This window comes from Lepidochelys olivacea (assembly GCF_965140295.1).
Source record: "Lepidochelys olivacea isolate rLepOli2 genome assembly, chromosome: 10".
NCBI lineage: Eukaryota > Metazoa > Chordata > Testudines > Cheloniidae > Lepidochelys > Lepidochelys olivacea.
In genome coordinates, this window is record NC_140420.1 from 50,280,909 (window position 1) to 50,305,536 (window position 24,628).

General features: G+C 38.6%; 1 protein-coding gene across 4 annotated transcripts in view; it reads left to right on the plus strand.

Annotated features, from left to right (window-relative positions):
- The window catches only part of SCAPER (S-phase cyclin A associated protein in the ER), a 348,781-nt gene that overhangs the window by 267,105 nt on the left and 57,048 nt on the right, over nucleotides 1–24,628 (plus strand). For all 4 annotated transcript variants that reach the window (XM_084641327.1, XM_084641328.1, XM_084641329.1 and 1 more), the window contains 2 exons: nucleotides 12,922–13,151; nucleotides 20,077–20,232. In XM_084641327.1, the coding sequence (XP_084497453.1) occupies nucleotides 12,922–13,151; nucleotides 20,077–20,232 (386 nt within the window). The remainder of the gene's footprint in view (nucleotides 1–12,921; nucleotides 13,152–20,076; nucleotides 20,233–24,628) is intronic.

The window sequence follows — 24,628 nt, forward strand, 5'->3', positions numbered from 1 at the left end:
GTTTCTTCAGGTGTGTTAACAACAAGAAGAAAGTCAAGGAAAGTGTGGGCCCCTTACTGAATGAGGGAGGCAACCTCGTGACAGAGGATGTGGAAAAAGCTAATGTACTCAATGCTTTTTTTGCCTCTGTCTTCACGAACAAGGTCAGCTCCCAGACTACTGCACTGGGCAGCACAGCATGGGGAGGAGATGACCAGCCCTCTGTGGAGAAAGAAGTGGTTTGGGACTATTTAGAAAAGCTGGATGAGCACAAGTCCATGGGGCCAGATGTGTTGCATCCGAGAGTGCTAAAGGAGTTGGCGGATGTGATTGCAGAGCCGTTGGCCATTATCTTTGAAAAGTCATGGCGATCGGGGGAGGTCCCAGATAACTGGAAAAAGGCTAATGTAGTGCCCATCTTTTAAAAAGGGAAGAAGGAGGATCCTGGGAACTACAGGCCAATCAGCCTCACCTCAGTCCCTGGAAAAATCATGGAGCAGGTCCTCAAGGAATCAATTCTGAAGCACTTAGAGGAGAGTAAAGTGATCAGGAACAGTCAGCATGGATTCACCAAGGGCAAGTCATGCCTGACTAATCTAATTGCCTTCTATGACGAGATAACTGGCTCTGTGGATGAAGGGAAAGCAGTGGACGTGTTGTTCCTTGACTTTAGCAAAGCTTTTGACATGGTCTCCCACAGTATTCTTGCCAGCAAGTTAAAGAAGTATGGGCTGGATGAATGGACTATAAGGTGGATAGAAAGCTGGCTAGATAATCGGGCTCAACGGGTAGTGATCAATGGCTTCATGTCTAGTTGGCAGCCGGTATCAAGTGGAGTGCCCCAGGGGTCGGTCCTGGGGCCGGTTTTGTTCAATATCTTCATAAATGATCTGGAGGATGGTGTGGATTGCACCCTCAGCAAGTTTGCAGATGACACGAAACTGGGAGGAGTGGTAGATACGCTGGAGAGTAGGGATAGGATACAGAGGGACCTAGACAAATTGAAGGATTGGGCCAAAAGAAATCTGATGAGGTTCAACAAGGACAAGTGCAGAGTCCTGCACTTAGGACGGAAGAATCCAATGCACCGCTACAGACTAGGGACTGAATGGCTCGGCAGCTGTTCTGCAGAAAAGGACCTAGGGGTTACAGTGGACGAGAAGTTGGATATGAGTCAACAGTGTGCCCTTGTTGCCAAGAAGGCCAATGGCATTTTGGGATGTATAAGTAGGGGCATTGCCAGCAGATCGAGGGTCGTGATTGTTCCCCTCTATTCGACACTGGTGAGGCCTCATCTGGAGTACTGTGTCCAGTTTTGGGCCCCACACTACAAGAAGGATGTGGAAAAATTGGAAAGAGTCCAGTGGAGGGCAACAAAAATGATTAGGGGACTGGAACACATGACTTATGAGGAGAGGCTGAGGGAACTGGGGATGTTTAGTCTTCAGAAGAGAAGAATGAGGGGGGATTTGATAGCTGCTTTGAACTACCTGAAAGGGGGTTCCAAAGAGGATGGCTCTAGACTGTTCTCAATGGTAGAAGATGACAGAACAAGGAGTAATGGTCTCAAGTAGCAGTGGGGGAGATTTAGGTTGGATATTAGGAAAAACTTTTTCACTACGAGGGTGGTGAAACACTGGAATACGTTACCTAGGGAGGTGGTGGAATCTCCTTTCCTGGAAGTTTTTAAGGTCAGGCTTGACAAAGCCCTGGCTGGGATGATTTAGTCGGGGATCGGTCCTGCTTTGAGCAGGGGGTTGGACTAGATGACCTCCTGAGGTCCCTTCCAACCGTGATATTCTATGATTCTATGATTGTAAGTATATAGTGGAAACCTTTCTAGATATATATTTTAGAACAGTGGTTCTCAAAGCCGGTCCATCGCTTGTTCAGGGAAAGCCCCCTGGCGGGCCGGGCTGGTTTGTTTACCTGCCGTGTCCGCAGGTTCGGTCAATCGCGGCTCCCACTGGCTGTGGTTCGCCTCTCCAGGCCAGTGGGGGCTTCAGGAAGGGCGGCCAGCACGTTCTTCGGCCCGCGCTGCTTTCTGCAGCCCCCATTGGCCTGGAGCAGTGAACCACAGCCAATAGGAGCCGCGATCGGCCAAACCTGCGGACATGGCAGGTAAACAAACCAGCCTGGCCCCCCAGGGGGTTTTCCTTGAACAAGCGGCAGACCAGCTTTGAGAAACACTGTTTTAGAAGGCTTGACACTGAGAAGAATGAGTCTGTATGTTTGAACTGTAAGCTTGGATTGATTTTTATTTGTAGTTCAACAGATATCTGTCAAAGCAAATTAGAACTGTCATGTAATTTTCTACAAAGATATCTCTTCCACTCCTAGAAAAAGCCATTTGTATAAAGCATGTACTTCTCTATACAGTAGAACCTCAGAGTTGCAAACACCTCAGAAATGGAGGTTGTTTGTAACTCTGAAATGTTCCTAACTCTGAACAAAACGTTACCGTTGTTCTTTCAAAAGTTTAAAAACTGAACATTGACTTAATACAGCTCTGAAACTTTATAATGCAGAAGAAAAATGCTGCTTTTAAGCATCTTAATTTAAATGAAACAAGAACAGAAATAGTTTTCTTACCTTGTCAAATCTTTTTTTAAACTTTCTCTTTATTTTTTGGTAGTTTATCTTTAACACAGTACTGTACTGTACTGTATGTGCCTTTTTTGGTCTTTACTGCTGCCTGATTGCGTACTTCTGGTTCCAAATGAGGAGTGTGGTTGACCAGTCAGTTCGTAACTCTGATGTTCATAACTCTGAGGTTCTACTGTACATAAATTTATAAATAAAAATCATGTATCTGTTCCGTAAGAAATATTCCTAGGTTGGTTTTTCATCTGCTATATTACAAATACCTGTCCTTTTATGCTTCAAAAATAACCTGTAAAAGCATGACAGTTTATTTTCTAACTATATGTTTTCAGCTAGATCAAAGAGAAGTTTCCAAAAGCTTTTCAAAATAACAAGCTGGACACGATGGCCCAGGGTAATAAACAATCTGAAGCTGACCTAGGTGCTTATGTTCATTCAGACCTTTCCCTCCGGGATACACCCTACATTTAGTTCAACTGCATATTCATTAAGAATTAGTGCCCAATGCATTCATGTTGTTATAATTTTTGGTGGGCATAAGCATCCAAAATTAGATTATTTTTTTCTTTCCCTTTGAAAGGACATACTAAATACCAGGGAATTATAAATAGCTGACTCACAAGAGAGACAATTACTGCCAATCATTTCATTTACTGATATGTAGGGCCCTACCAAATTCACAGTCCATTTTGGTCAATTTCACGGTCATAGGATTTTTAAAATCATAAATTTCATTATTTTAGATATTTCAATCTGAAATTCCATGGTGGTGTAATTGTAGGGGACCTCACCCAACAAGGAGTTGTGGAGGGGTTGCAAGGTTATTGTGGGGGGGTTGCTGTACTGCTATCCTTACTTCTGCACTGCTGTTGGCAGAGGCGCTGCCTTCAGAGCTGGGAAGTTGGAGAGCGGCGGCTGCTGGCCAGGAGCCCAGCTCTGAAGACAGAGCCGCCGCTAGCAGCAATGCAGAAGTAAGGGGGGCATGGTATGGTATTGCTATCCTTACTTCTGTGCTGCTGCCTGCAGAGCTAGGCCCTCAGTCAGCAGCCGCCTCTCGCTGGCCACCCATCTCTGAACACAGCAGCGCAGAAGTAAGGGTGGCACGGTATGGTATTGCCACCCTTACTTCTGCACTGGTGCTGGCAGGGCGCTGCCTTCAGAGCTCGGTGCCCGGCCAACAGCCACTGCTCTCTAGCTCCCAAGTTCTGAAGACAACACAGAAGTAAGGGGGGCAATACCACGACCCTCCTAAAATAATTTTGTGACCTCCCATCATTGCCATCATAAAATAAGAATACATATTGTGACGTTTGTAAAAACAATGCAGGACCTTTCATTCTGATCTGACTGTTGTAAATCTGAAGGTTTATAGATATATCTGTAATAAGCACTTCTCAAGATACTTCGTGATAGACAAATTCTTGCTAATTGCTTTGTAAAAATAAATAGAAAATGCAAAATCTTTTAAACTATTTTGCTACCATATCAGATAAACTCTTAATATTTGGGTTTTTCAAAAATGTCTGCTGTCCATACAACATACAGTATTAAGATTTTTGTCCTGCTTTTAATGTACTGGAGTTTGCACACAAGATTATCATCTCTCAGGCCTGAATTTGAATATGGAACCTTGGTCTGAATTTACAGCTGCTTTCCATGACAGAAACCCCATGGGAGGCCAGTGACTGTACTGTCAACTGCCCATCCTGGAAATGGACATCTCCTTCAATGCAAAGGGATGTAGATTGTACCCTTCTGTTCCTGCAGTGATGAATCAAACCCATAGTGTATGAGCCAGAAAAATCAGTAATTTTTTTGTATACAATCTGAGATCCTGGTGGGAAACAGACTAGCTTTTCTTCTAGCACACCCTACCAAAAATAATGGAACTTTATTTGCATTCTTAACTCTGAGGTGATGGCTGCCATTCCATAATAAATGTGTATATGACTCTATTGTTCTAGCACTGCCAACTTTCTCTCCCCACGTCATATTTTCCAGAGGTGGCTGCTATTTGTATTTCTAGGTGAAATTTCAAAAATTCATAATCTTGTGTTATTGTACAAGTTGATTCTTCCAGGTAATCTTCAAATGTTTGGGCCCTCAAAATTCTATATAAAGCATCCTTTGACAGCACAAAAACTGTACAAAATGAACTGGTGGAAATGTTCATGAAAATGATTCTACCTGTTTAACCCAGCCCTATGTATAATGTACTAAAAATTAATCTCTCCATATAGATGCACAGAAAACTACTAAAACAAAACAACTTGTTAATTACAGTTTATGCTTTTAAATACAGTACTTAAAGCTATATTCACATGATAGACAAATGGCCTGTAAAATGTTATTCATGTAGTACACTACATTTATTTAGGGCGAATTAAATCTGGTTGTCCAGTTACATGGGGCACTTCCCAGGGAACTGTTTTTTTCCCTTCGTGTAATTCATTGGGAAGGACTGCCTTGGTGTGGTAATGCTGCTTAAACAGCACAGTCCATCCCACGGAATGTGCTGCTGTCTCAACTCCCTATGTCACGGATTTTGTGACGCTTCTATGCTTTGCAAAAACTGAGGCCGCGGCACAGTTTTTAATCGCATCCCTGTCTCTTAAGAGTTTACAATCTCCACGTTGATAACTACAAGGATTGTAAGCCGAAAAGTATAGGAGCTCCTCAGCTGTTTTAGTCCATGCAGCATTTGCAATGTCCATGATGTTCAGCCTCCACAGGGTCACTCATTTTTGGGCACTCACAGGAGCTGTGAAGAGGAAGCGCTTATAAGAGGTGCATGGAGGAGACTGAAGGTAGTAGTAGGAGCTGTCAACAAGATAATTTGCAACACGCACTGTAGGGGAAGTGCAGAGCTTCTGCACTCCAGGGTAACTAAAGTAGCTGCAGAGCTTCTTATCTCCAAAGCATCATCCAAGTTCAAGAGGTGCTTTAAAAAACTGCTTCCTTTCTGACTTCACCTCCAGTTGGAGGGTTGAGGATCATCACCCAAAAGAAGCAGACATAGGGGAAACCCACTTAATTGGGATATCAGGCCATCCTGATCAAGCAGTTTCTAACATAATAGAAGGCATGCTTCAGTGTTGGCATGTAAAAAGCGTCTGACACCACAAGCATCTTTTATTTCTTTGCAATCCTGTAACTAAAAAAAATGGTTTGAATCCATTTTTATATTTTATTGTGCAATTTATGAATCGGTTTGCTTTTGAAAGGAGACCTTCTTTGTCACATTTCAGCCTACAATGAAAGTTTAGAGCCAAACTGAAAACCCTTATGAAAAATAGGTTTAGAGTAGAAATGCTGGCACAGCATTTCCTGCTGTGGGCTGAATGGCACTGCTATAATATTCTGGTTAAATTGGTAGCCCGTGTTCTTCTTTGGAGAGGGAGTGTATTTTTATGTGTCTGCCTAAAGGTTGAACGATTGGAAATGCCAGAAGCTAAAGAGCTCTGTTTATTCCTTGGCCAGGTACAGTCAGACAGCTGTAATGCAAGCTTTCTCTATATCCACCCTGCTATTGACCCCAGCCCTGACCTGCACAGACCACCCACCTTAGGGGTTAGCATTAGCTCAATTTTCATTGCTTAATTGTTTAATTCATATAGGGAGCCACTAGTATTTACTGCAAATACTATGAAAAACTGCACATTTTCCAAAATATTTCTGTTCAGGCAAGCCCGGTGGCTTTATGTCTGCAGAAAGCACAGCAACATGACTGATTGGGCGATACAAACACAAGTGACTAAGTGAGCAGAGATAACATCACAAGGTGTGCAACACCCCTTAATACAGAAACCCTGAGGGCAAGTTGCTTAGAAACCATTTGTATGAGTAAATCCAGTCACAAAATATCTCCGTATTTAGATTATCTTGTGATTACTTAGAATAGGTCTGTTTTGGGATCTGTGGGCTTCTAACTTTTATAAGAGTGATTAAAAACCGCAAGTTTTCAGGGACAGATCCTTGTCTGATGTAAATTGAAAGTCAGTGGAGCTATGACATTTTATATCAGATGAGGATCTGCCCCTCAGGCTCCTAAAAGCTTTATTTCCAATTGAAATCTTATGAACGAACCTGGACTATAACACAAAGAAATTAAAGTTTGAAATATAACACTGAACATTTTTCATTCGGGAACTGTTCCGGGTGGTCTATTGAGTAGACATTTGTTTTAAATTGTTATGTCTTCATGCATATACTTTAAAATGTCAGTGATTAGTATTTCATTCCATTTTATAAAGCAAAATGTAATGCATTGAGATAGATATAAAATATAGTCAGTCTGCAAGGGAATGTTTAAAATAATGTAAAATTCCATCTCATTCATTAGTCATGAAGTTCTGTCTAGCTCGATCAATGCTGCAGAGATTGCAGAGTAATGAATGCTGTCCCCTACCCAGGCTAAAATCACAGTTCCTCGATCTGATAAAATCTGGCTGTAAGGCCCAGAATTAGTCTTTTGTAAATCCAGACCTGTGTTTCTCTGCTCCCTTTTAGAGCTAAGGGCTTGTATGGAGTTATTCAGGAACAGCTAACCCAAGGGGGCAAGCTAAACAGGAACAAGCCACTCTAATTCCAAAATGAGTGTTCACACATGGAATTATTCCGCAATAGCTGCTTCTGAATAACTCAACTTGTAGACAAGCTCTCAGTGGAGGAAAAGCAATCAACATTAAGATGACATCTCTATCAGAAATAATTCTACAAGCAACAGAAGCAACTCAAAAGAAAGGGTAAAATTTGGGGTGTGTCTGTGAACATTTTACATGTACTTTCTTTTGACATCTCATGCTAATGCCTGTTGAGTGCATATTAAATTATCTAAAGATAACATTCAAAGTAACATACAATGGATTGTATACAGAAGTGCATTCTTGATTTGAAATTCCAAATGATGAAAACCAATATGTAGTGCTGAGAAAGAAACAGCCAATCCAAAGCAGAAGGGTCTGCTCTTACACCAATTGAGGTTGGTGAGAGTTTTATTGTTGCATTCAGTTAGAGCAAGATTGGGCACAAGGTCTTTCACTTTGATGCTCAGTGGAAACTCTTATTTCTTTCTTCTGTTGGACACACACAAAAAAAGTCAAAATGTGTGTTGTGGGTTTGTTTGTTTTTTATAGAAGTGTTGAAGTACAACTGTAGTTGTGGTATAATGAGTCACTGAGAACCAGATTCTCAGCTGCGTTCAATGCATGCTAAGTGCTTTGCTGGATCAGAGCCAAAGTGCTCAGCACCTTGCTGGATTACGTTCTAAATGGAGGGCACAGCTGAGGAGGCTATGCCAGCAAGGGATTTCCCCAACACATGGGAAATTCTCAGTTGAACAGTTAAGCTGGCTTCAGGCTGCCAGAACAGTGCAAGTGGATTGTATCAGTGCCTAGAATGTGGCCCTAGAAGTCTTCCTGTGTAAAGGCTGATTTAAAAATGAGTAAAGAATTCAGGATTTGGTCTAGTGTTTGCAATAATGCTGTTTTCCAATAACATTGTTGAAACTGCACTATGACATTGGATAAGTTGTTCTTTCTTTCTTTCTTTCATCGTCAATCACTTAAAAATGCTTTATACCAATTACCAGACCAAACCTTTTTAAATATAGAGTTACGGCAGTGGTGGGCAACCTGCAGCCTGCATGCAGCCCATCAGGGTAATCTGATTACAAGCCGCAAAACATTTTGCTGACGTTGACCGTCTGCAGGCACAGCCCCTGACCGTTCCCAGTGGCTGTGGTTCACCATTCCCACCCAATGGGAGCTGTGGGAAGCAGCAGGCCACAAGGACATGGTGGCTGCCGCTTCCCACGGCTCCGATTGACCAGGAACGGCAAACTGTGGCCACTGGGAGTTGCAGGGGGCCGTGCCTGCAGACGGTCAACATCAGCAAAATGTCTCGCAACCTGCAATCAGATTACCCTGATCGGCTGCATGCAGACCGCGAGCCACTATCTCTATATATATATATATAAATATATCTATCTATATATCAATCATTATTAAATGATTGATATATAGATAGATATAGATAGATATATATAATTTAAACATTTAATATCAAAAGAATACTGTATTTGAATATTATAAATGAAATATTTGAAAGTTTACAAATTCATAGATAATGTTTGACACACATCATTAACTCCACACTTGAATCTCCATATATAGACAGCATAAAAAAATTAAATATGAAACCCATAAAATAACCCTTCCATAATTTTAATTATCCACATCCACAATCTATATAATTATCAACAAGCAACCTTAACATATTAACTCATATACACATATTCCATATATAAATTGTAAAAATCAACCAAATCTTGCAATTATTAATAATATAATTATTATAGAAAACACCAGTGAAAATAGATAGCACATTAATATAAAATCTTTGACTTGTGTAACTAAGTGCCATGCATTTAGAAAATACAATAGCTTAGACATATAACACTGTAAGAAAACACAAGATCAGTCTGGCTTAAATGCTGTTCATTATAGCAAATGAAAGACTGCTAATACAAAATATTAGTACTAAATAATCTTTTTAAGAAAAAGGTTGCACATCATTTTATATCTTAATTGCACGAGCAATGGAGAGTATATCTTAGTAATTTTAACCGTTGGTGTTCATAGTGCAAGGGTGCCATATTTAAACTGGTATACACTTTTTAAAATGCAGTCCATCTGTTTCAGTAGAGAATTTATTCATTTATTTAGTAGAGAATCAAATCCATTAGGCATGAATTATTTTAGTCAGTGTCGATTACTGGAGCAACATAGTATTTTTTCAGTCAAACTTGAATTAGCTGAAGAGTTCTCACTGGCTGACTTGGCTCACCACCAGGAACCAGACTATTACAATGAGTTTTAAGTACCAACACAAGACTCAGAGCTAATGAATAATAAAGAAATGTGCATGTTGTTCTTTGTCACTAAGTGTTACCAAATCCCCCCAGATACCTATACAGGGCTAAACTATGGAGCAACAGCATTTTATGAATCCACCAGCATATATTAATTCTACAGGATTTTAAAATTGAATGAAAGAAAACTTCAGACGGTATTGATCATTAATTACAGGGTGGAAAAAGATCAAGTTCTCTGTCATTAAATTGCTTCTACAGAACCACAGCACTGTGCAGACATCAGCATCATTAAAAGCAGTGAGTCCAGCTAGGAGCCATGTTTCTTGATGCATGTACACAAAGTGACAAGATTCTGTCTGTAAAGCTGGCACATCATTCATATTCCCTTCACTACTTGTTTTTTCTATCACCAGATCCTGGAACTTCCAGTGCTCATAATGGGGCAAATCTTCAGCTGGTATAAACTATCATAGCCTCATTGACTTCAGTGAAGCTGTGACAGTTTACATTAGCTAAGAAGTTGCTCCCAGTTCTGTAGCTATATATAGATATATATTATAGCCTTCATATTTTACATGTAGTAAATCTGTCCAGGTATTACTACCATCTTTAGAGTAAGATGCTTCCAGCTGCTGATTTACTCCCTAGCAAAAATAAGCTTTCACAGCTGTGACTTGGGAGAGTCCACAGCTTTCAAAGCAGCACCACATGTTATGTTTCTCACATGACATCATGGTTGTTGGCTTCTGTTACAATCAACAGAAGGTATTCTTCATTGAGGAATTTAGGCCTCATCCAGGTGGCCTAGAAGGTGAAGAACTTAATTTGCCCTTCACCAAGACAAAGATAATACCTTGGCTAAAATGGAGGAGACGAGATTCAGCCATATTTCTGGGTTTGACTGAACCAATTAATAAGCCCCAGATGGAGCTACCACACTATCAGTTGCATTAGAGACATTTTCCTTATTGTCCATTGTGGTTGTCATTAGCTCCTCTTGTAAAACCATTAGCCCGTTTCCTCCCTTTCTGACATTCCAACATGTCGTGTTAATATGACCTTAAATTGACCCTTCTCATAAGTGACTGTTAGGATATATTTCCTAATCTTTATCAATGGAAACTGTTACAGTGACTCACAGAGGCCAGGATTTCTTTTCCCATTATCTTTTTATTCTTAAATATTATCAGGAAACTTCTTGGCCCATTCTAGACTTTGGAAGTTTGAACAGATTTCCAAACAGATCTTATTCTTTCAATCATTTCAATGCCACAATCCCTTTGCCTTTTTCCTGAACTCTGATTTGATGCGCTTGGCCTTTGAGATGCTTGCTTCTACACGTTAATTCAAAAATTACACAGGAAGTATCTTTGCTTTCTGATGGTGATGTAGGATTTTACCAAAAGCCTGTCCATGGTAGCTACAGGTTTATCCGTACTTAAAATGACGATTCATGTGAATAATGACACAATCCAAGCAGTGATACAGACATGTCTGTATATTTTTCTGGGTCTATTGAGTAGAATGGAGAAATCTTCATTCATTTTAGTTTCTTACTTCCATAGTGACAGCCCTCTACCCACAGCATCAGCATCATCCCCAGAAAAGCATTTTGAGGGTATTCAAAGAAGAGATGAGCATTAAGTGTCAAGATTGGCACCAGGATTACAGGCAAAAGAGGCAGATATGAATCAAGGAAGGAGATACAGATGTATCTGAGAATGTGTCTTTTGCCTAAGAAGAGCACTTCTCTCTCTGATATGTTTAGCTTATTTGTGTATTCGATTTTGTGAGTCATTCCTCTGGCATTGACAGTTTCCCTTCATCTAATCTGAAGAATGCAGATAATGCTAGAAAGTTTAGAAGCTATTTTATACTAGCTTCAATATAGCCTCTAAGAGCAGCTTGTGTGTAGGACTGAGTTATTCTTAGACTTTCCATTAGCCATTCACTTATTAGGAGAAACAAATTCTCTAGAGAATTGTCTTTCAACTCTGTGAAGTGGGACCAATATGAGTGGTGTAACTCAACGATGGGCATGCTTGCTAGGGCCAGCCGAAGATTAATCTACTTGCATTGAGATCAACAGCAAATGGTACTGGTTTTGTGCTAAGCTAGGCAGAAGCTAAAGAGCATTATTGGATTCCTTCTTGCTGACTGGAAAATTTATTTCCTCATCCACAAGGTACTTTTCAGTTGAGACAAGAATGAGGCCACCTGAGGCTCTGGCTTGTGTTGCCTACATCTGCTGCTCAGATCTTCTAATATCCTTTTCCAAAGGGTTAGGTAGTGCAGCCTCCTGATTCTAATTTTTTTTCCTGACACTGGTTTCTGAGTTCCATCCTTATCAATAACCTTTTCATCTGTTTTTTTCTTTAGGCTCCAAAGTTCTTCTGGGACAACAATTTCACAAAAAAACAGATATTTAGGGTGCACTCAGTTTTTACATTAAAATAGAGTCTTTCAATCATTTCTGGTGCCTCTTTGTTACTCCTAAAGAAAAGTCCATAGCAGATTTGATCTTGATATTTGATCATTCACATAGATTACTAAGTGTGTTGCATTTTCTATCAAAAGGCTCGCTTGTATGTACCATATAAGAAAGACTCAAGTCATTCTCTACTAGCCATCCCCCATCAATTTTGTTAAATATACACTCATCACTATTGTCGTAGCATTCTTCTTTCTGGGCAAGGAGAGGTGGGTGGCATTATCACTGTAGAATATCAATACTTTTGCAAAGTCAGGCAGATGGATCATCAGAGTAGCAAAAGGTACACTTTCCACAAAGGAGCACTGGTGATGCCTCTGTAACATTCCAAGCTTCATGCAGGCTGAGAAGCAAAAGATCAGACCCAAAGATTTAATTTGGGTCTTTCACATGATAAAACAAGGTACTAATCAAGGAGTCAGTGAGCCATCCAATTAGTTTGTTTACTTTATAATTTATTAGTTATATTGAAAATATTTTTGTTTTTGCCAGTGAATCATCATAAGACCTTATCTATACATAATAATTAATAATAATATGTTTATATAGTTAGTTAAGTACTCCCTTTCTATAAGGTTTCTCTTTTAAGTTCATATACATTGAATTCTATTTAGGAATTCCTTCATTTTTATCCATTAGGACACATTCTACACATGCATTTTGCACGCATTATAATTGTTAGAGGTTTCAAATGGCATTCACTGGAAATGGAAGATGGAGAAATGTAATCCTATAGCAATCTGCCTAATAAAGGATGCAGTATTGCATTTTAATGTTCATCAATAATGCTGGAATATTGTTTCCTCTGTTATTATTTATGGTTCTAATGCATGTTTGTGTATTCCATCGGGCTTTTATGATTGTTTCACTGCATGCATTAATTAAAAATATATTCTTAGGAAAACGACAATAGTCTCTCTAGTTGAATTTTACTTATTTTATGGAAATGTGTTTATTGTATCTCTTTATGCAGGTTTGTGTTCCAGGTGAATATAATGCAATATTAGGAAGAAGTGCAAATAAGCAAGTATTTGAAGGTTTAACAACTGGACTTCTCAGAATCATTGCTGTGGTCTTTAGGTGTCTGATTTCCAGTCTACCAGATGTAAACAATCAGCCCACTGCACCCAAAATAATACAGGAAGTGAAAAACAAGCCCTCAAAAGTTGAGGCCTTTAACACCAGGGTTCAGGACCTGATCAGGTAAAAACTGATGAAATATCTTTAAACTTTTTTTTTATTTTAGTAAAAGGAAATTGCAGAAACTAGCAATGGTAATAAGCTCCTCTGAACCCTAACTCAATAAGACTAGCACCTATGTATGGTTCAGAAGACCACTCAAAGGCTATATATATGTTTTCAAGCAAAAATGCTCTTTCAGAAAACTATGGGACAAATTCTGACCTCAAATATACATGTACACTGAAGTCCATAGAGATTTGTGCCTTTATCTAAGTGAAAAATTTGGCCCTGTGATTGTCCAACTTTCTCTTCTGATGTGGAGAAGTTCCCCAACCACAAAATATCTCCTTATTGACACAGGAGTAAGTAAAATTTACTGCAATAATATCACTGTCAATAAACATAGAATAAAGACAACTAATGTACAGAAAGTCAGAACAGGTTTTCATGGAGAATATAAAATATTCTCCAAATTATGATAAATCTCTTTTTGAAAAATGCTACTATTTGCTCTTAATTGCTGTTCTTGATTATTGTTTCTATATGTTAAGTACTCGCTACAGTACAGAAAGAAAGTAAATGGTAGGACTTTCCATAGCTTTCTTTCATGTATGAATTATTCCTGTATTTGCTAGTAATTTACATTATACACTTGAGCATTTGTCTTTTATTCCCTGTAGAAATTTGTGTCTCTCAGTGATGTCTGAAATGTCTTCTTTTTTCTTTCTTTTTTTTTTTTTTTTAATCATGTAGGCTTAAAGCACCTCACAGGATCAGTCCACTGGTTTGTTTAACTGTGTTGGATTAACACTGCCAGAATTCTGCCTTTGCATATACATGTTTCCTTTATGTCAGTGGGAATCCTTATATTATTTGATTGACTGTTCTTTGTGTCATTTTTTCTTAAATAAAGGTGACCAGAATTTTGCAGAGTAAAAAGTCCTCTAGTCCATAGTTAGCAACTCTGTACACGGATCCTTACATTATTTTTATATAATATTTTTTGATTCCCAACAGTATACAAAACACAACATAAACACAGTCCCTAGCTATAAGAGTTTACAGTATAAAAACAGACACAGATAAGACAACAGGAGACTTAGAGATCAATAGTGTTGCTTTTGTTTTTTAATATACAGTATGATTTGCCTTTCTTTTACTGGGCAAAAGCACTGAAGTCCCATATTTATCTCTTTTAATACTGACTATACAATCGTTACAGGTACAATACATTGTTCTTCATTGAACTTTTTGTTCTTACTGTCATTACTTCGTATTTATCTACATTTACTTTCAAAAGTTCCTGATTCATCCACACGCAGAGTCTATCCATGTTATTCTGAACTATCCTGCCCTTCTTCTTTTTGTTGATTCACGCATTCTTTCTTAGTATTATTAGCAAGTTTCATCACAATGCTATATGTTCGTTCTTCTAAGTCATTAAATAAAGTGTTCTAATTAGTCCTAATATTAATCCTTGTTGCACTCAACTACTCACCTCCTTCCATCTTGGGTAGTCATTATTCCTAATTTCTTCTCTTTGATATCTAAGGAATTCTTTACTTACTCAGGACACTCCCTTAGTGAACTTTAACAGGATTAGCCTTTGGTATGTTACTATATAAAAAGCTGTTTTAGAACCCATTCCTGCCAGGTGGCAAGCACTCTCAATTCTCACTGTTTTCAGTGGGAGTCAAGGACAGATAGGGTTGGACCCTTAATAATTAGATAGCATTGGAGTAAGCTAAGGACATTATTTAATTCCATTTTACTTTTTCAACTCTATGAGGTATGCCAGGTGTGATCATCTTTTTGAAAATCCAGGCTGATTATTGACTAGCCTCAATTAAACCATAACATTCTTGGTGTCTCGCTAGGTAGTCCCTGGTTACTGGTTTCATTATGTCCCCCTCGGGTCTGTACTTTTCTAGATCTTCATAAATCTCTTCTCAGATCATAGTGTTACATTAGTCTCCTCCAAGTCCAGTACCTCTTATGTTTCCATAGAGGTTTCAGATCAATTTGCTAATGGGTATCCTATCTCTTTCTCTTTTGGAATAGACCCTGTGTGGGCCTAGATTTTAACAGTCTACAGATCTTCTAATTTCATGGTCTCTTCTTCTGCCGAGACCCTGATTTCTTCTTATATTTTTTTCTCCCTTGGGGAATTTGTTCTGAGCATCTGTCTTTTAACCTTTTTTGTGAGCTCATGAGGCAAAGGATACATTTAATTTTTCATTAAGGCCTACCTCTTTAGATAATAAATTACCTTTTTCATCTCACAGCCTGCCTGTCTCCACCACTGACCTCTTGTTCCTTATGCACTTGAAAAAATTGTGATTTATCTTAAACTCTTCATATGCAATTTTGTTTTCATTCTCCTCTTCAATATTTTTTCAGTTTTAGTACACTTTACTTTAATGTGTGTTCGTGCAGACTTTCTCTATACTTTGCATTTTATATATGATATTTCATAATATAACTCTTTCTTACCCTTAATTACTCTTTGCACTTCCTTGTTCATCTCCACTGAGTATATTTAGTGGCACACACAACATTTGGGTCAACAATAATTTATCTTTCTGCACTTTCCTTTTGCTTTTTATTTCCTTGCCCTCAGTTGTTTTATCCTATTTAATTTCAGTAATCATTTCTCTTTTTTCTCATAATTCCATGTGCTAAAACACAAATATATACATATTTACACATACATATTTGTGTGGGGGGAGATAGGTATAAATATATACCCACACAAACCATATTTTAGGATGGTTGGTATCACCGTCTATTATTATTAAGGTTGCCTGACACATCCCAATATAAGACCCTGCTTTAAATTGCTTATAACTGTGCCATACTTGAACCATTTGGGTTGAAATTTTCCATACCAGGTATCTGTCACATGCTGAATTGTTCTGGAAAATTTCAGCCCAAATGGTTCAGCCATTTCCAAGAAAGTGGTATGGGGAAAAAAGTTGTTTTGACCATGTTAAAATATTCTGGCAACCTTTTCTTTGGGAAGTTCTGGTGCCCCCTTCCTTTGGTGCAGTGACTTGAAATTTGGCAGGTGGGCAACCTTTAAAAACTGTAGCTTGCCCATGCTCTATAGCAGCTTACTAGAACTTTGCAGCTTAATTCTCTGAACATTCTGTCTGCACTGGGCATGCCCCAGCCTGAGGCAACAGGGGACTGAGCAGGACGTTCCCTGTAGTTGCCGCTCTAGGCTGCTGGGGCTGTGCCAGAGCTGGGCACCAGAACAAAGAGTAGGAGAGCCTGTCTCGCCTGTTCTCTTAAAGCCCCCTCTACTGATGGGCAGGAGGAGAGGAGAAAGCTGCCTGAATGGAAAGCAAAGGGGACAAAAGCCAGACCTGGGGGATTCTGGCATTTTAAAGTTTTTGAAACCTTAATAATGTTTTTTAACATAGTTTGTGTGTTACATAAATGCGCATACACACACACTATAGATTATATAGAATGATCCCGTTTTTAATTTCAGTTCAGTCATAATGTCATATATCACTATCAAAGGCATACGATGTTTTCTCATCTTTACATCGGTGATTTTGTTCTTTCTGTTTCTCAGAATGAAGTGAGTAATTGCTTGCTTTCTTTCCTTTTACATTTTAGGAACATAGAATTTGTGATGTCAAATCAGGCCATTGATCTGTTTAATCAGAAATCTTATCTCCTGCAATAGTTAATCCCTCAGGATGCAAAGGAAGCCATAGAAATAAAAAATACGCCTACTTACTTGTGCAATGCTTAACATAAGGGGGAAAATTCTCTTCTGACTCGTGCAGATCTTTTCTCACCCTGAAGGATGAGAATTGATTGTCGTTATGTTAGCCTACATAGCTACAAACGATGTTAATACTTATGTAATTATCCAGCCCTTTATAAAATCCAACCACAGTGTTTAACTCAATGACCTTCTGTGACACTGAATTCCACAGGTTGATTATACACAGTCTGTACTAGTTTTTACTTTTGTTGGTTCTGTTCAAAGACTTTATAGACTAAATCACTCAGGTACTTTGTTCTTGAATGTATCACTTCATTTAGTGTTTCCTAGGTACTTGAAATATCTCATTATTATTTTTCTTTTTACAACTCTTTTTGGGTTTGTTATTTTCTACAGATTAGTTATTTGAGAAGTTACGTGTAGCAAGTTTCTAGTCTACCTGTTTTCTTTCACTTGAAGCCAGACAGACTGTCAGCTGCCCATAGTTTCTTTAAGGTCTTCCTGTTTTATATGAACTTTACCAAGTTTTTTTCTTGCTCCTTGTCCTGTGTCCTATCCATTGAGCAATGCTGCCTCCTTAAACCATAGATATACTATTAGACTATACTATTAAAGTTTTCCACAAGTAGGGTAGGCACCCCAGAAACCTCATGGACAGTGAATATACATGATATATGTAGCATTCAAAGGGTTAATCCAGCTGCTCCGCTTTTTTCTTATCCTAAATCTTTGGCTTTCTATTTTTAGCAATTAACCATCAGAAAGTATCTACTTCACTAAATCCAGAATCCCACCACCTGCCATTTCTATGTCATTCTCATTCTTTATCGTTCACTAGTTTAGTGTCTTAACTAGGGTAGGAAATTGACATTTCTCTTGCAAAATGCTGGTTTATGAACTAGTTTTGCAAATGAGGTAATGTCCTAAATATATAAAAATTATCAAGATTGTTTTTATGCCACTACAGGAGTTGAATACTTACAAAAACATGGCAAAGATAACATAAGAGAGCAAAGTAAATACTTTTTTTAGTCTTAAACCCCTTGTACTTACATTTTATAATTAGTGCATTTTAAAACTTTTTTTTTAAGCCTGGTATAATGTTGACTGATAAAAATCTAAGAGGACAGCTGTAGGAGGAAGGCAAAACAAACAGTTGTCATAGATACCAGTGACCTCTAAAACTTTATTGTTTGCATGTAGCCCCTCCCCCTTCCCAAACAGGTTTTCAAAGAGTGTGAAATTTCAGGATGTTGTATTCTCCCCATATCTGAATGAGAGGGTGGGAGGTCTGCTTATTGATATTTTGTACTGCACTGACATCCGAAACGGACAGGGCCAAGCACAGGCATACCCCAGAGCTAAGAAGATACATGAGAATCAGACTAGGCCCTTCACCTGGGGCACTTTAAGGGATCTGATTCTAACAGGGGAATGAAAGGCATGGTGACAGAGTAATAGTGCAATTAGGAAAAAGGAGAGGAGTGGGTGTTTTAAATTAGCCACAAACAGATAAATTAATATTATTAAGAGTCTTTCACCTCCTCGCCACTTTATCATGTTTCCTTTTGGAGATATTTAAAGTAAGATGTTTGACTGAAAAAAAGTTTCAGTGAAAATATTTGCAACTCTATGGGAAAAGTTAATGTGCACTGCATAAGCAGCATCAACTAACTGCAACGCAGTCTGTGTACCACGAGAGCAGCTAGGCTGAGCAGAGATACTGGAACTACTCTACCATGGCAAAAATTTCTAACTAAAAGGAAAAGGGGAGGGAAAGCAAAGCTTTGTAACTCTACTCAGCTGTTTGCTTAGTTCCTGTGGGGGGAGAGTGCTTTATGTCTCTCTTGTTGCCCCCAAATCCCATTAAGGAATGGCACAGATAGACTGGAAAGAGTTTCCTCCATTTCTTCTCTGTCAGAACTATTATAGCTTACAGCACGTTGCATCAAGGTTGGGCAGTAAACTAAAGGGGAGATGGAGGGATACTTGGAGTGCCAATAAGAACATAGAGATTTCCTTGGAGAAAAAGGAAGAATAACATTGACCAGAAAATGTGTACCTTTGATAATCGTTTGTCATTATTAACTTCAATTCATCTCCTGTTCATCTCCTTCCCCTCCTGCTGCTCAGAGATAGACAGCACTCAGCATTTTAAACATCTAACTCCCTAGCTATCTTCTTGGTATTTGCCTGCCAATGTTGGAGAGCATGTTTATGACCTGTATGGTGAACGTCAATTGCTTAGATCAGAAATCTACAAGACATCTAATACTTACAACTTTTCACAAACTTACCTGAACAGTCAAGTGTAACTAAAAATCTTCAGTCTTTTTTTAATAAGATTTTAAATGGTCTTTTAATACTGCAATGAGATTCCTATTTTGTACACAATTAATTTTTATTCATAATTACTTATATTGTTTCCAGTAGCTGTCTGTCAGCTGTGTGAACTTTGGAAAAAAGTCTGATTTCTAGCCCTGCAGCTCTTGGGGAGGGGGTTTAAGAGTGGGGTGATGTATCTGGGGAGATGATCTGGGGAGCAGCACTTTGAATGGAGTTGAAGGAGGCAAGATGGCAGCAGCTGCAGCCAGAAATGATGAGATATGAGATGATCAGGGCCTAGACCAGAGTTTTAGCTACCACAATAAAAAAAGTCATCTAACTGTAGAAAGCTGTTATCTAATTGTTATTTGTTAGTCAGTTAATTGTTGCCTATTAAAAAAAAGAGTATATACAGTAGTCATTGCTGGTTTATGTTGTAATAAGATTGCATCTGGATAACATCATCTCATTCTTGTGTTGTTGTGTTCTGGGAACTTTTTCTCTTCATGTTAAAAAAAAATCATACTACTGCAAAAATATAGAGATTATTATAAATCATTTAACTATGGCAAAATTCCACTGTCCTTCTAAGAGTATTGTAAAATAAACATATTCATTCATCTTACTTGTAAAATATAACAGAAATTACCCTAAGATAGACAGATCTCTTAACAAAAACTTCTATAGCTATAGAGGGCCAAATCTAAGATTATTGCAGTTTGAGCTACTTTATTTTACCTTTTATATTTGTATATTTGTGAATTCAAAACCTGTTTTTTATTCAAGTTGACATTGATAATGATAATACTAAAAAAAAAAATTCATTGAAACTGGCAGGGTGCCATATCTTAATGCAATGTTTTTTCCCTCCACTTCTAGTTATGTGGTGAATATAGGATTGATAGACAAATTATGCTGCTGTTTCCTCTCCGTCCAAGGTCCTGTTGATGACAATTCAAAAATAGCTACTTTTCTGCAAAATGCTACAGCAGTGTTACATGGAATGTGTCAGCTCTGTTTTGCTGTCAATGGAAGGTAAGTGTGCTTGCTATTATCATTTCTGATTTGCTCTTTCACCTTTTCTTTAAGCATCTGAAAAGCAGCAACCTTTGTGGCCACAAGTATATCCTTCTCATGTGGAACTGAACAGTCTAGGTGAAGTTCTAGAGTAGAACTGTTTTTTAGTTTAACCAGGGTTGGTAAAGATGCTGGTATCAAAAGTTCACTGTGTCCACATTTTGGCTGTACAACTATATTCAGTTATCTGCAACCATCCTAATAGTAAGTAATTTATCCGAATTACAAACTTTGTCTCCTTTACTCATCATCATAGAAAATGTTTCATCACTAGTAATTTTAAGTAATCAGTCCTGAGGATTTCAATATATGTTTTCTTAGAAGCTAAACTCAACTGTTAAGTAATTTATTTCTTGTATGGTCTAATTCAGTCTTTGTACTTTAAAATTCCAATTGCAAGAAGGAAGTGATTTTTTTTTTGTAGGTACTCATTCAGTGGAATTCATCCTGCAGGACAGTAGGGATTTTAAAGGTTCAGGATTGTACATGGACAGGATCATTTGAATAATGAATTTTACTTGTAAAATAAATAGCCACATAATAAATAAGCTAGATTTTAGGTTACACTTAAATTTTTATAAGGGAGCGATGAAAGGAGCAAATACTTGTTTTCCTTTATCATTGTAGAATATTTTTAAAACATTCTTGTTAACTAATGTTATGCAATTATTTTGTTAGTAACATGGGGAAAAGTTAACCATAGCATGCCAACGTAGATAAGGAAGAAGAGAAAAAAAAAAAAAACATTGATGCAGGGGGAACTTAATTCCTGAAAGGGAAAGGTAACATTAGTCATGAAAAACAAACATGAGACAGTAAAACACAAAATATGGAACAAAGCTCTAGGTGGCTGTAATTTCTGATAAGTAGGAGTCCGAGGACCAAGAAAAAGGGCTGTAACTGCAAATATTATTCCATAAAGACCATCGAGACTTAATGAAATTTGTCTTCTAGTCTCTTCCTGTGGGCTGCCAAGTTGTCATTTTGCACTTTCAACACAATATTGCCAAAAGTCAAATAGATATTAAAGAATCACCCTTCTCTTAGCAAAAAAATTACTCTAGCCACAAGAGTAAGTGACATACTATTTGGAATTTCTAAAGCAGGCATATCCTTCCCAAAAAATATTAGAAAATATTGTATCTTAGAATAGTGGGAAGCTATGCAAATACCTCTTTCAGGAAAATATGTACCTTGTAGCAGGTCCAGAACATCAAGTAGATGAGATATCATAGTTTCCAAAACATCCTGTGATATGTATAAAAGATCAGCTGTTGAAAATATTAATAATCGTCTCAAATGTGTGTCTTTTTTCTGATAATTAGGTACTATGGCTTGATCTCTTACACCAGCAGTTCTCAACCAGGGGTCCGAGGGCCCTTGGGGGTCTGCGAGCAGGTTTCAGGCGATCTGCCAAGCAGGGCAAGACTCACTGAGGGCCAGGGCAGAAAGCCAAAGCCCCAGTGTCTCAAGCCCTGCCAACTGGGCCTCAAGCTGACGCCTAAGCAGCTTAGCTTCACAAGGCCCCGTGTGGCGTGGGGCCCTGGGCAATTGCCCTGCTTGCTACCCCTGCTTGCTACCAGGCTGGCTTTTACATGCAGAAAAACAGTTGTGGCACATGTGGGCCATGGAGCTTTTATAGCATGTTAGGGGGGCTGCAGAAACAAAAAGGTTGAGAACCCCTGTCTTACACCAAAGAAATCAATGGGAATGGGTTGGGAACTTCCTACCTGAGAGACCGTCGCTGTCCTCATGTCATACCATAGGTACATCTACTCTACACTGCATGTTTTTTCGATGGTGTGTAGAGTACATACACAAGTAGCCCCTGTATAAGGGTATAAATAACAGTGTAAACAGTGAGGCAAGGCTTGGGCAAATATAATACAGACATGCTGAAGGGTGTGGATATGTACCCGAGTACATACCCTATACAGCTCTTTACTCACCCAAGCCATGCCTCCTCATCTACACTGCTGTTTTTTGCTGTGTAGTGTCCCATTGCTTCCCTGCAGCAGGAGCCTTTCCCTGCTGCAGGAAGAGTCTCTGGCAGAGGTCAGTTGGGTACTTCAGGACCATGGAGCTTTGATCCTGTATCAGATCATGGGTCACTTGACCTGTCACTGTATACAAATGCAAAAAATGCTTAACCTTTATATGAGATCTTTGTATTTAAAATTTCTCACATTCAAGTAGCAGTGCTAAATATGATATAGAATAATCATGTGAACAAGGATTATTGAAATCACATGCTAATTTTGAGCCATAACATACTGTGTGGACTAAAACCAACATAATAGTATACAGTATTCGTAATGAGATCAGTCATGGAAAGGTTCAGGTTAATATGAATTTTTTTCCAGAAAGTTTTGACTATATCCAAGCAGGTTTTTATCGTGACCATTATTATGCAACCTTATACAGCTATAACTATAGCATTCATAGTAGTAACCATTAGTACAAATTCAGGGTTTTAAAAAATTTTATTATACTTTTAATATATGGTACATAATACTTGAATATTTATTTTATATATATATTATCAATATTGGAGTCATTTTAGATTGGTTTGCACATTGTGCCAATATATACTTGTGTATGGTGTTATTTTGCAGTATAAGAACCTAAATACAATATAATAGAGTATTAGAATCATAGACTTTAAGGACAGAAGGGACCATTATGATCATCTAGTCTGACCTCCTGCACAACGCAGGCCATAGAATCTCACCCACTCACTCCTGTAACAAACCCCTAACCTATGTCTGAGCTATTGAAGTCCTTAAATCGTGGTTTACAGACTTCAAGGTGCAGAGAGTCCTCCAGCAGGCATCCCGTGCCCCACGCTGCAGAGGAAGGTGAAAAAACTCCAGGGCCTCTGCCAATCTGCCCTGGAGGAAAATTCCTTCCCAACCCCAAATATGGCAATCAGCTAAACCCTGAGCATGTGGCCAAGACTCACCAGCCAGACACCCAGGAAAGAATTCTCTGTACTAACTCAGATCCCACCCCATCTAACATCCCATCACAGGCCATTGGGCATATTTACCACTAATAGTCAAAGATCAATTAATTGCCAAAATTAGGCTATCCCATCATACCATCCCCTCCATAAATTTATCAAGCTTAGTCTTGAAGCCAGATATGTTTTTTGCCCCTACTGCTCTCCTTGGAAGGCTGTTCCAGAACTTCACTCCTCTGATGGTTAGAAACCTTTGTCTAATTTCAAGTCTAAACTTCCTAATGGCCAGTTTATATCCATTAGTTCTTGTGTCCACACTGGTACTGAGCTTAAATAATTCCTCTCCCTCCATGATATTTATCCCTCTGATATATTTATAGAGAGCAATCATATCTCCCCTCAGCCTTCTTTTGGTTAGGCTAAACAAGCCAAGCTCTTTGAGACTTATTCATAAGACAGGCTTTCCATTCCTTGGATCATCCTAGTCGCCCTTCTATGTACCTGTTCCAGTTTGAATTCATCCTTCTTAAACATGGGAGACCAGAACTGCACACAATATTCCAGGTGAGGTCTCTCCAGTGCCTTATGTAACTGTACTAACACCTCCTTATCTCTACTGGAAATACCTCGCCTGATTCATCCCAAGACCACATTAGCTTTTTCACAGCCATATCACATTGGCGGCTCATAGTCATCCTGTGATCAACCAATACTCCGAGGTCCTTCTCCTCCTCTGTTACTTCCAAGTAATACGTCCGCAGCTTGTAACCAAAATTCTTGTTATTAATCCCTAAATGCATGAACTTGCACTCTTCACTATTACATTTCATACTATTACTATTACTCCAGTTTACAAGGTCATTCAGATCTTCCTGTATGATATCCCGGTCCTTCTCTGTATTGGCAATGCCTCCCAGCTTTGTGTCATCTGCAAACTTTATTAGCACATTCCCACTTTTTGTGCCAAGGTCAGTAATAAAAAGATTAAATAAGATTGGTCCCAAAACCGATCCCTGAGGAACTCCACTAGTAACCTCCTTCCAGCATGACAGTTTACCTTTCAGTGTGAACCATTGTAGTCTCCCCTTTAACCAGTTCTTTATCCACCTTTCAATTTTCATGTTGATCCCCATCTTTTCCAATTTAGCTAATAGTATCCCATGTGGAACCGTATCAAATGCCTTACTGAAATCGAGATAAATTAGATCCACTGCATTTCCTTTGTCTAAAAAATCTGTTACCTTCTCAAAGAAGGAGATCAGGTTGGTTTGGCACGATCTACCTTTTGTAAAACCATGTTGGATTTTGTCCCAATTACCATTGACTTCAATGTCCTTAACTACTTTTTCCTTCAAAATTTTTTCCAAGACCTTGCATACTTTGTTACTATTG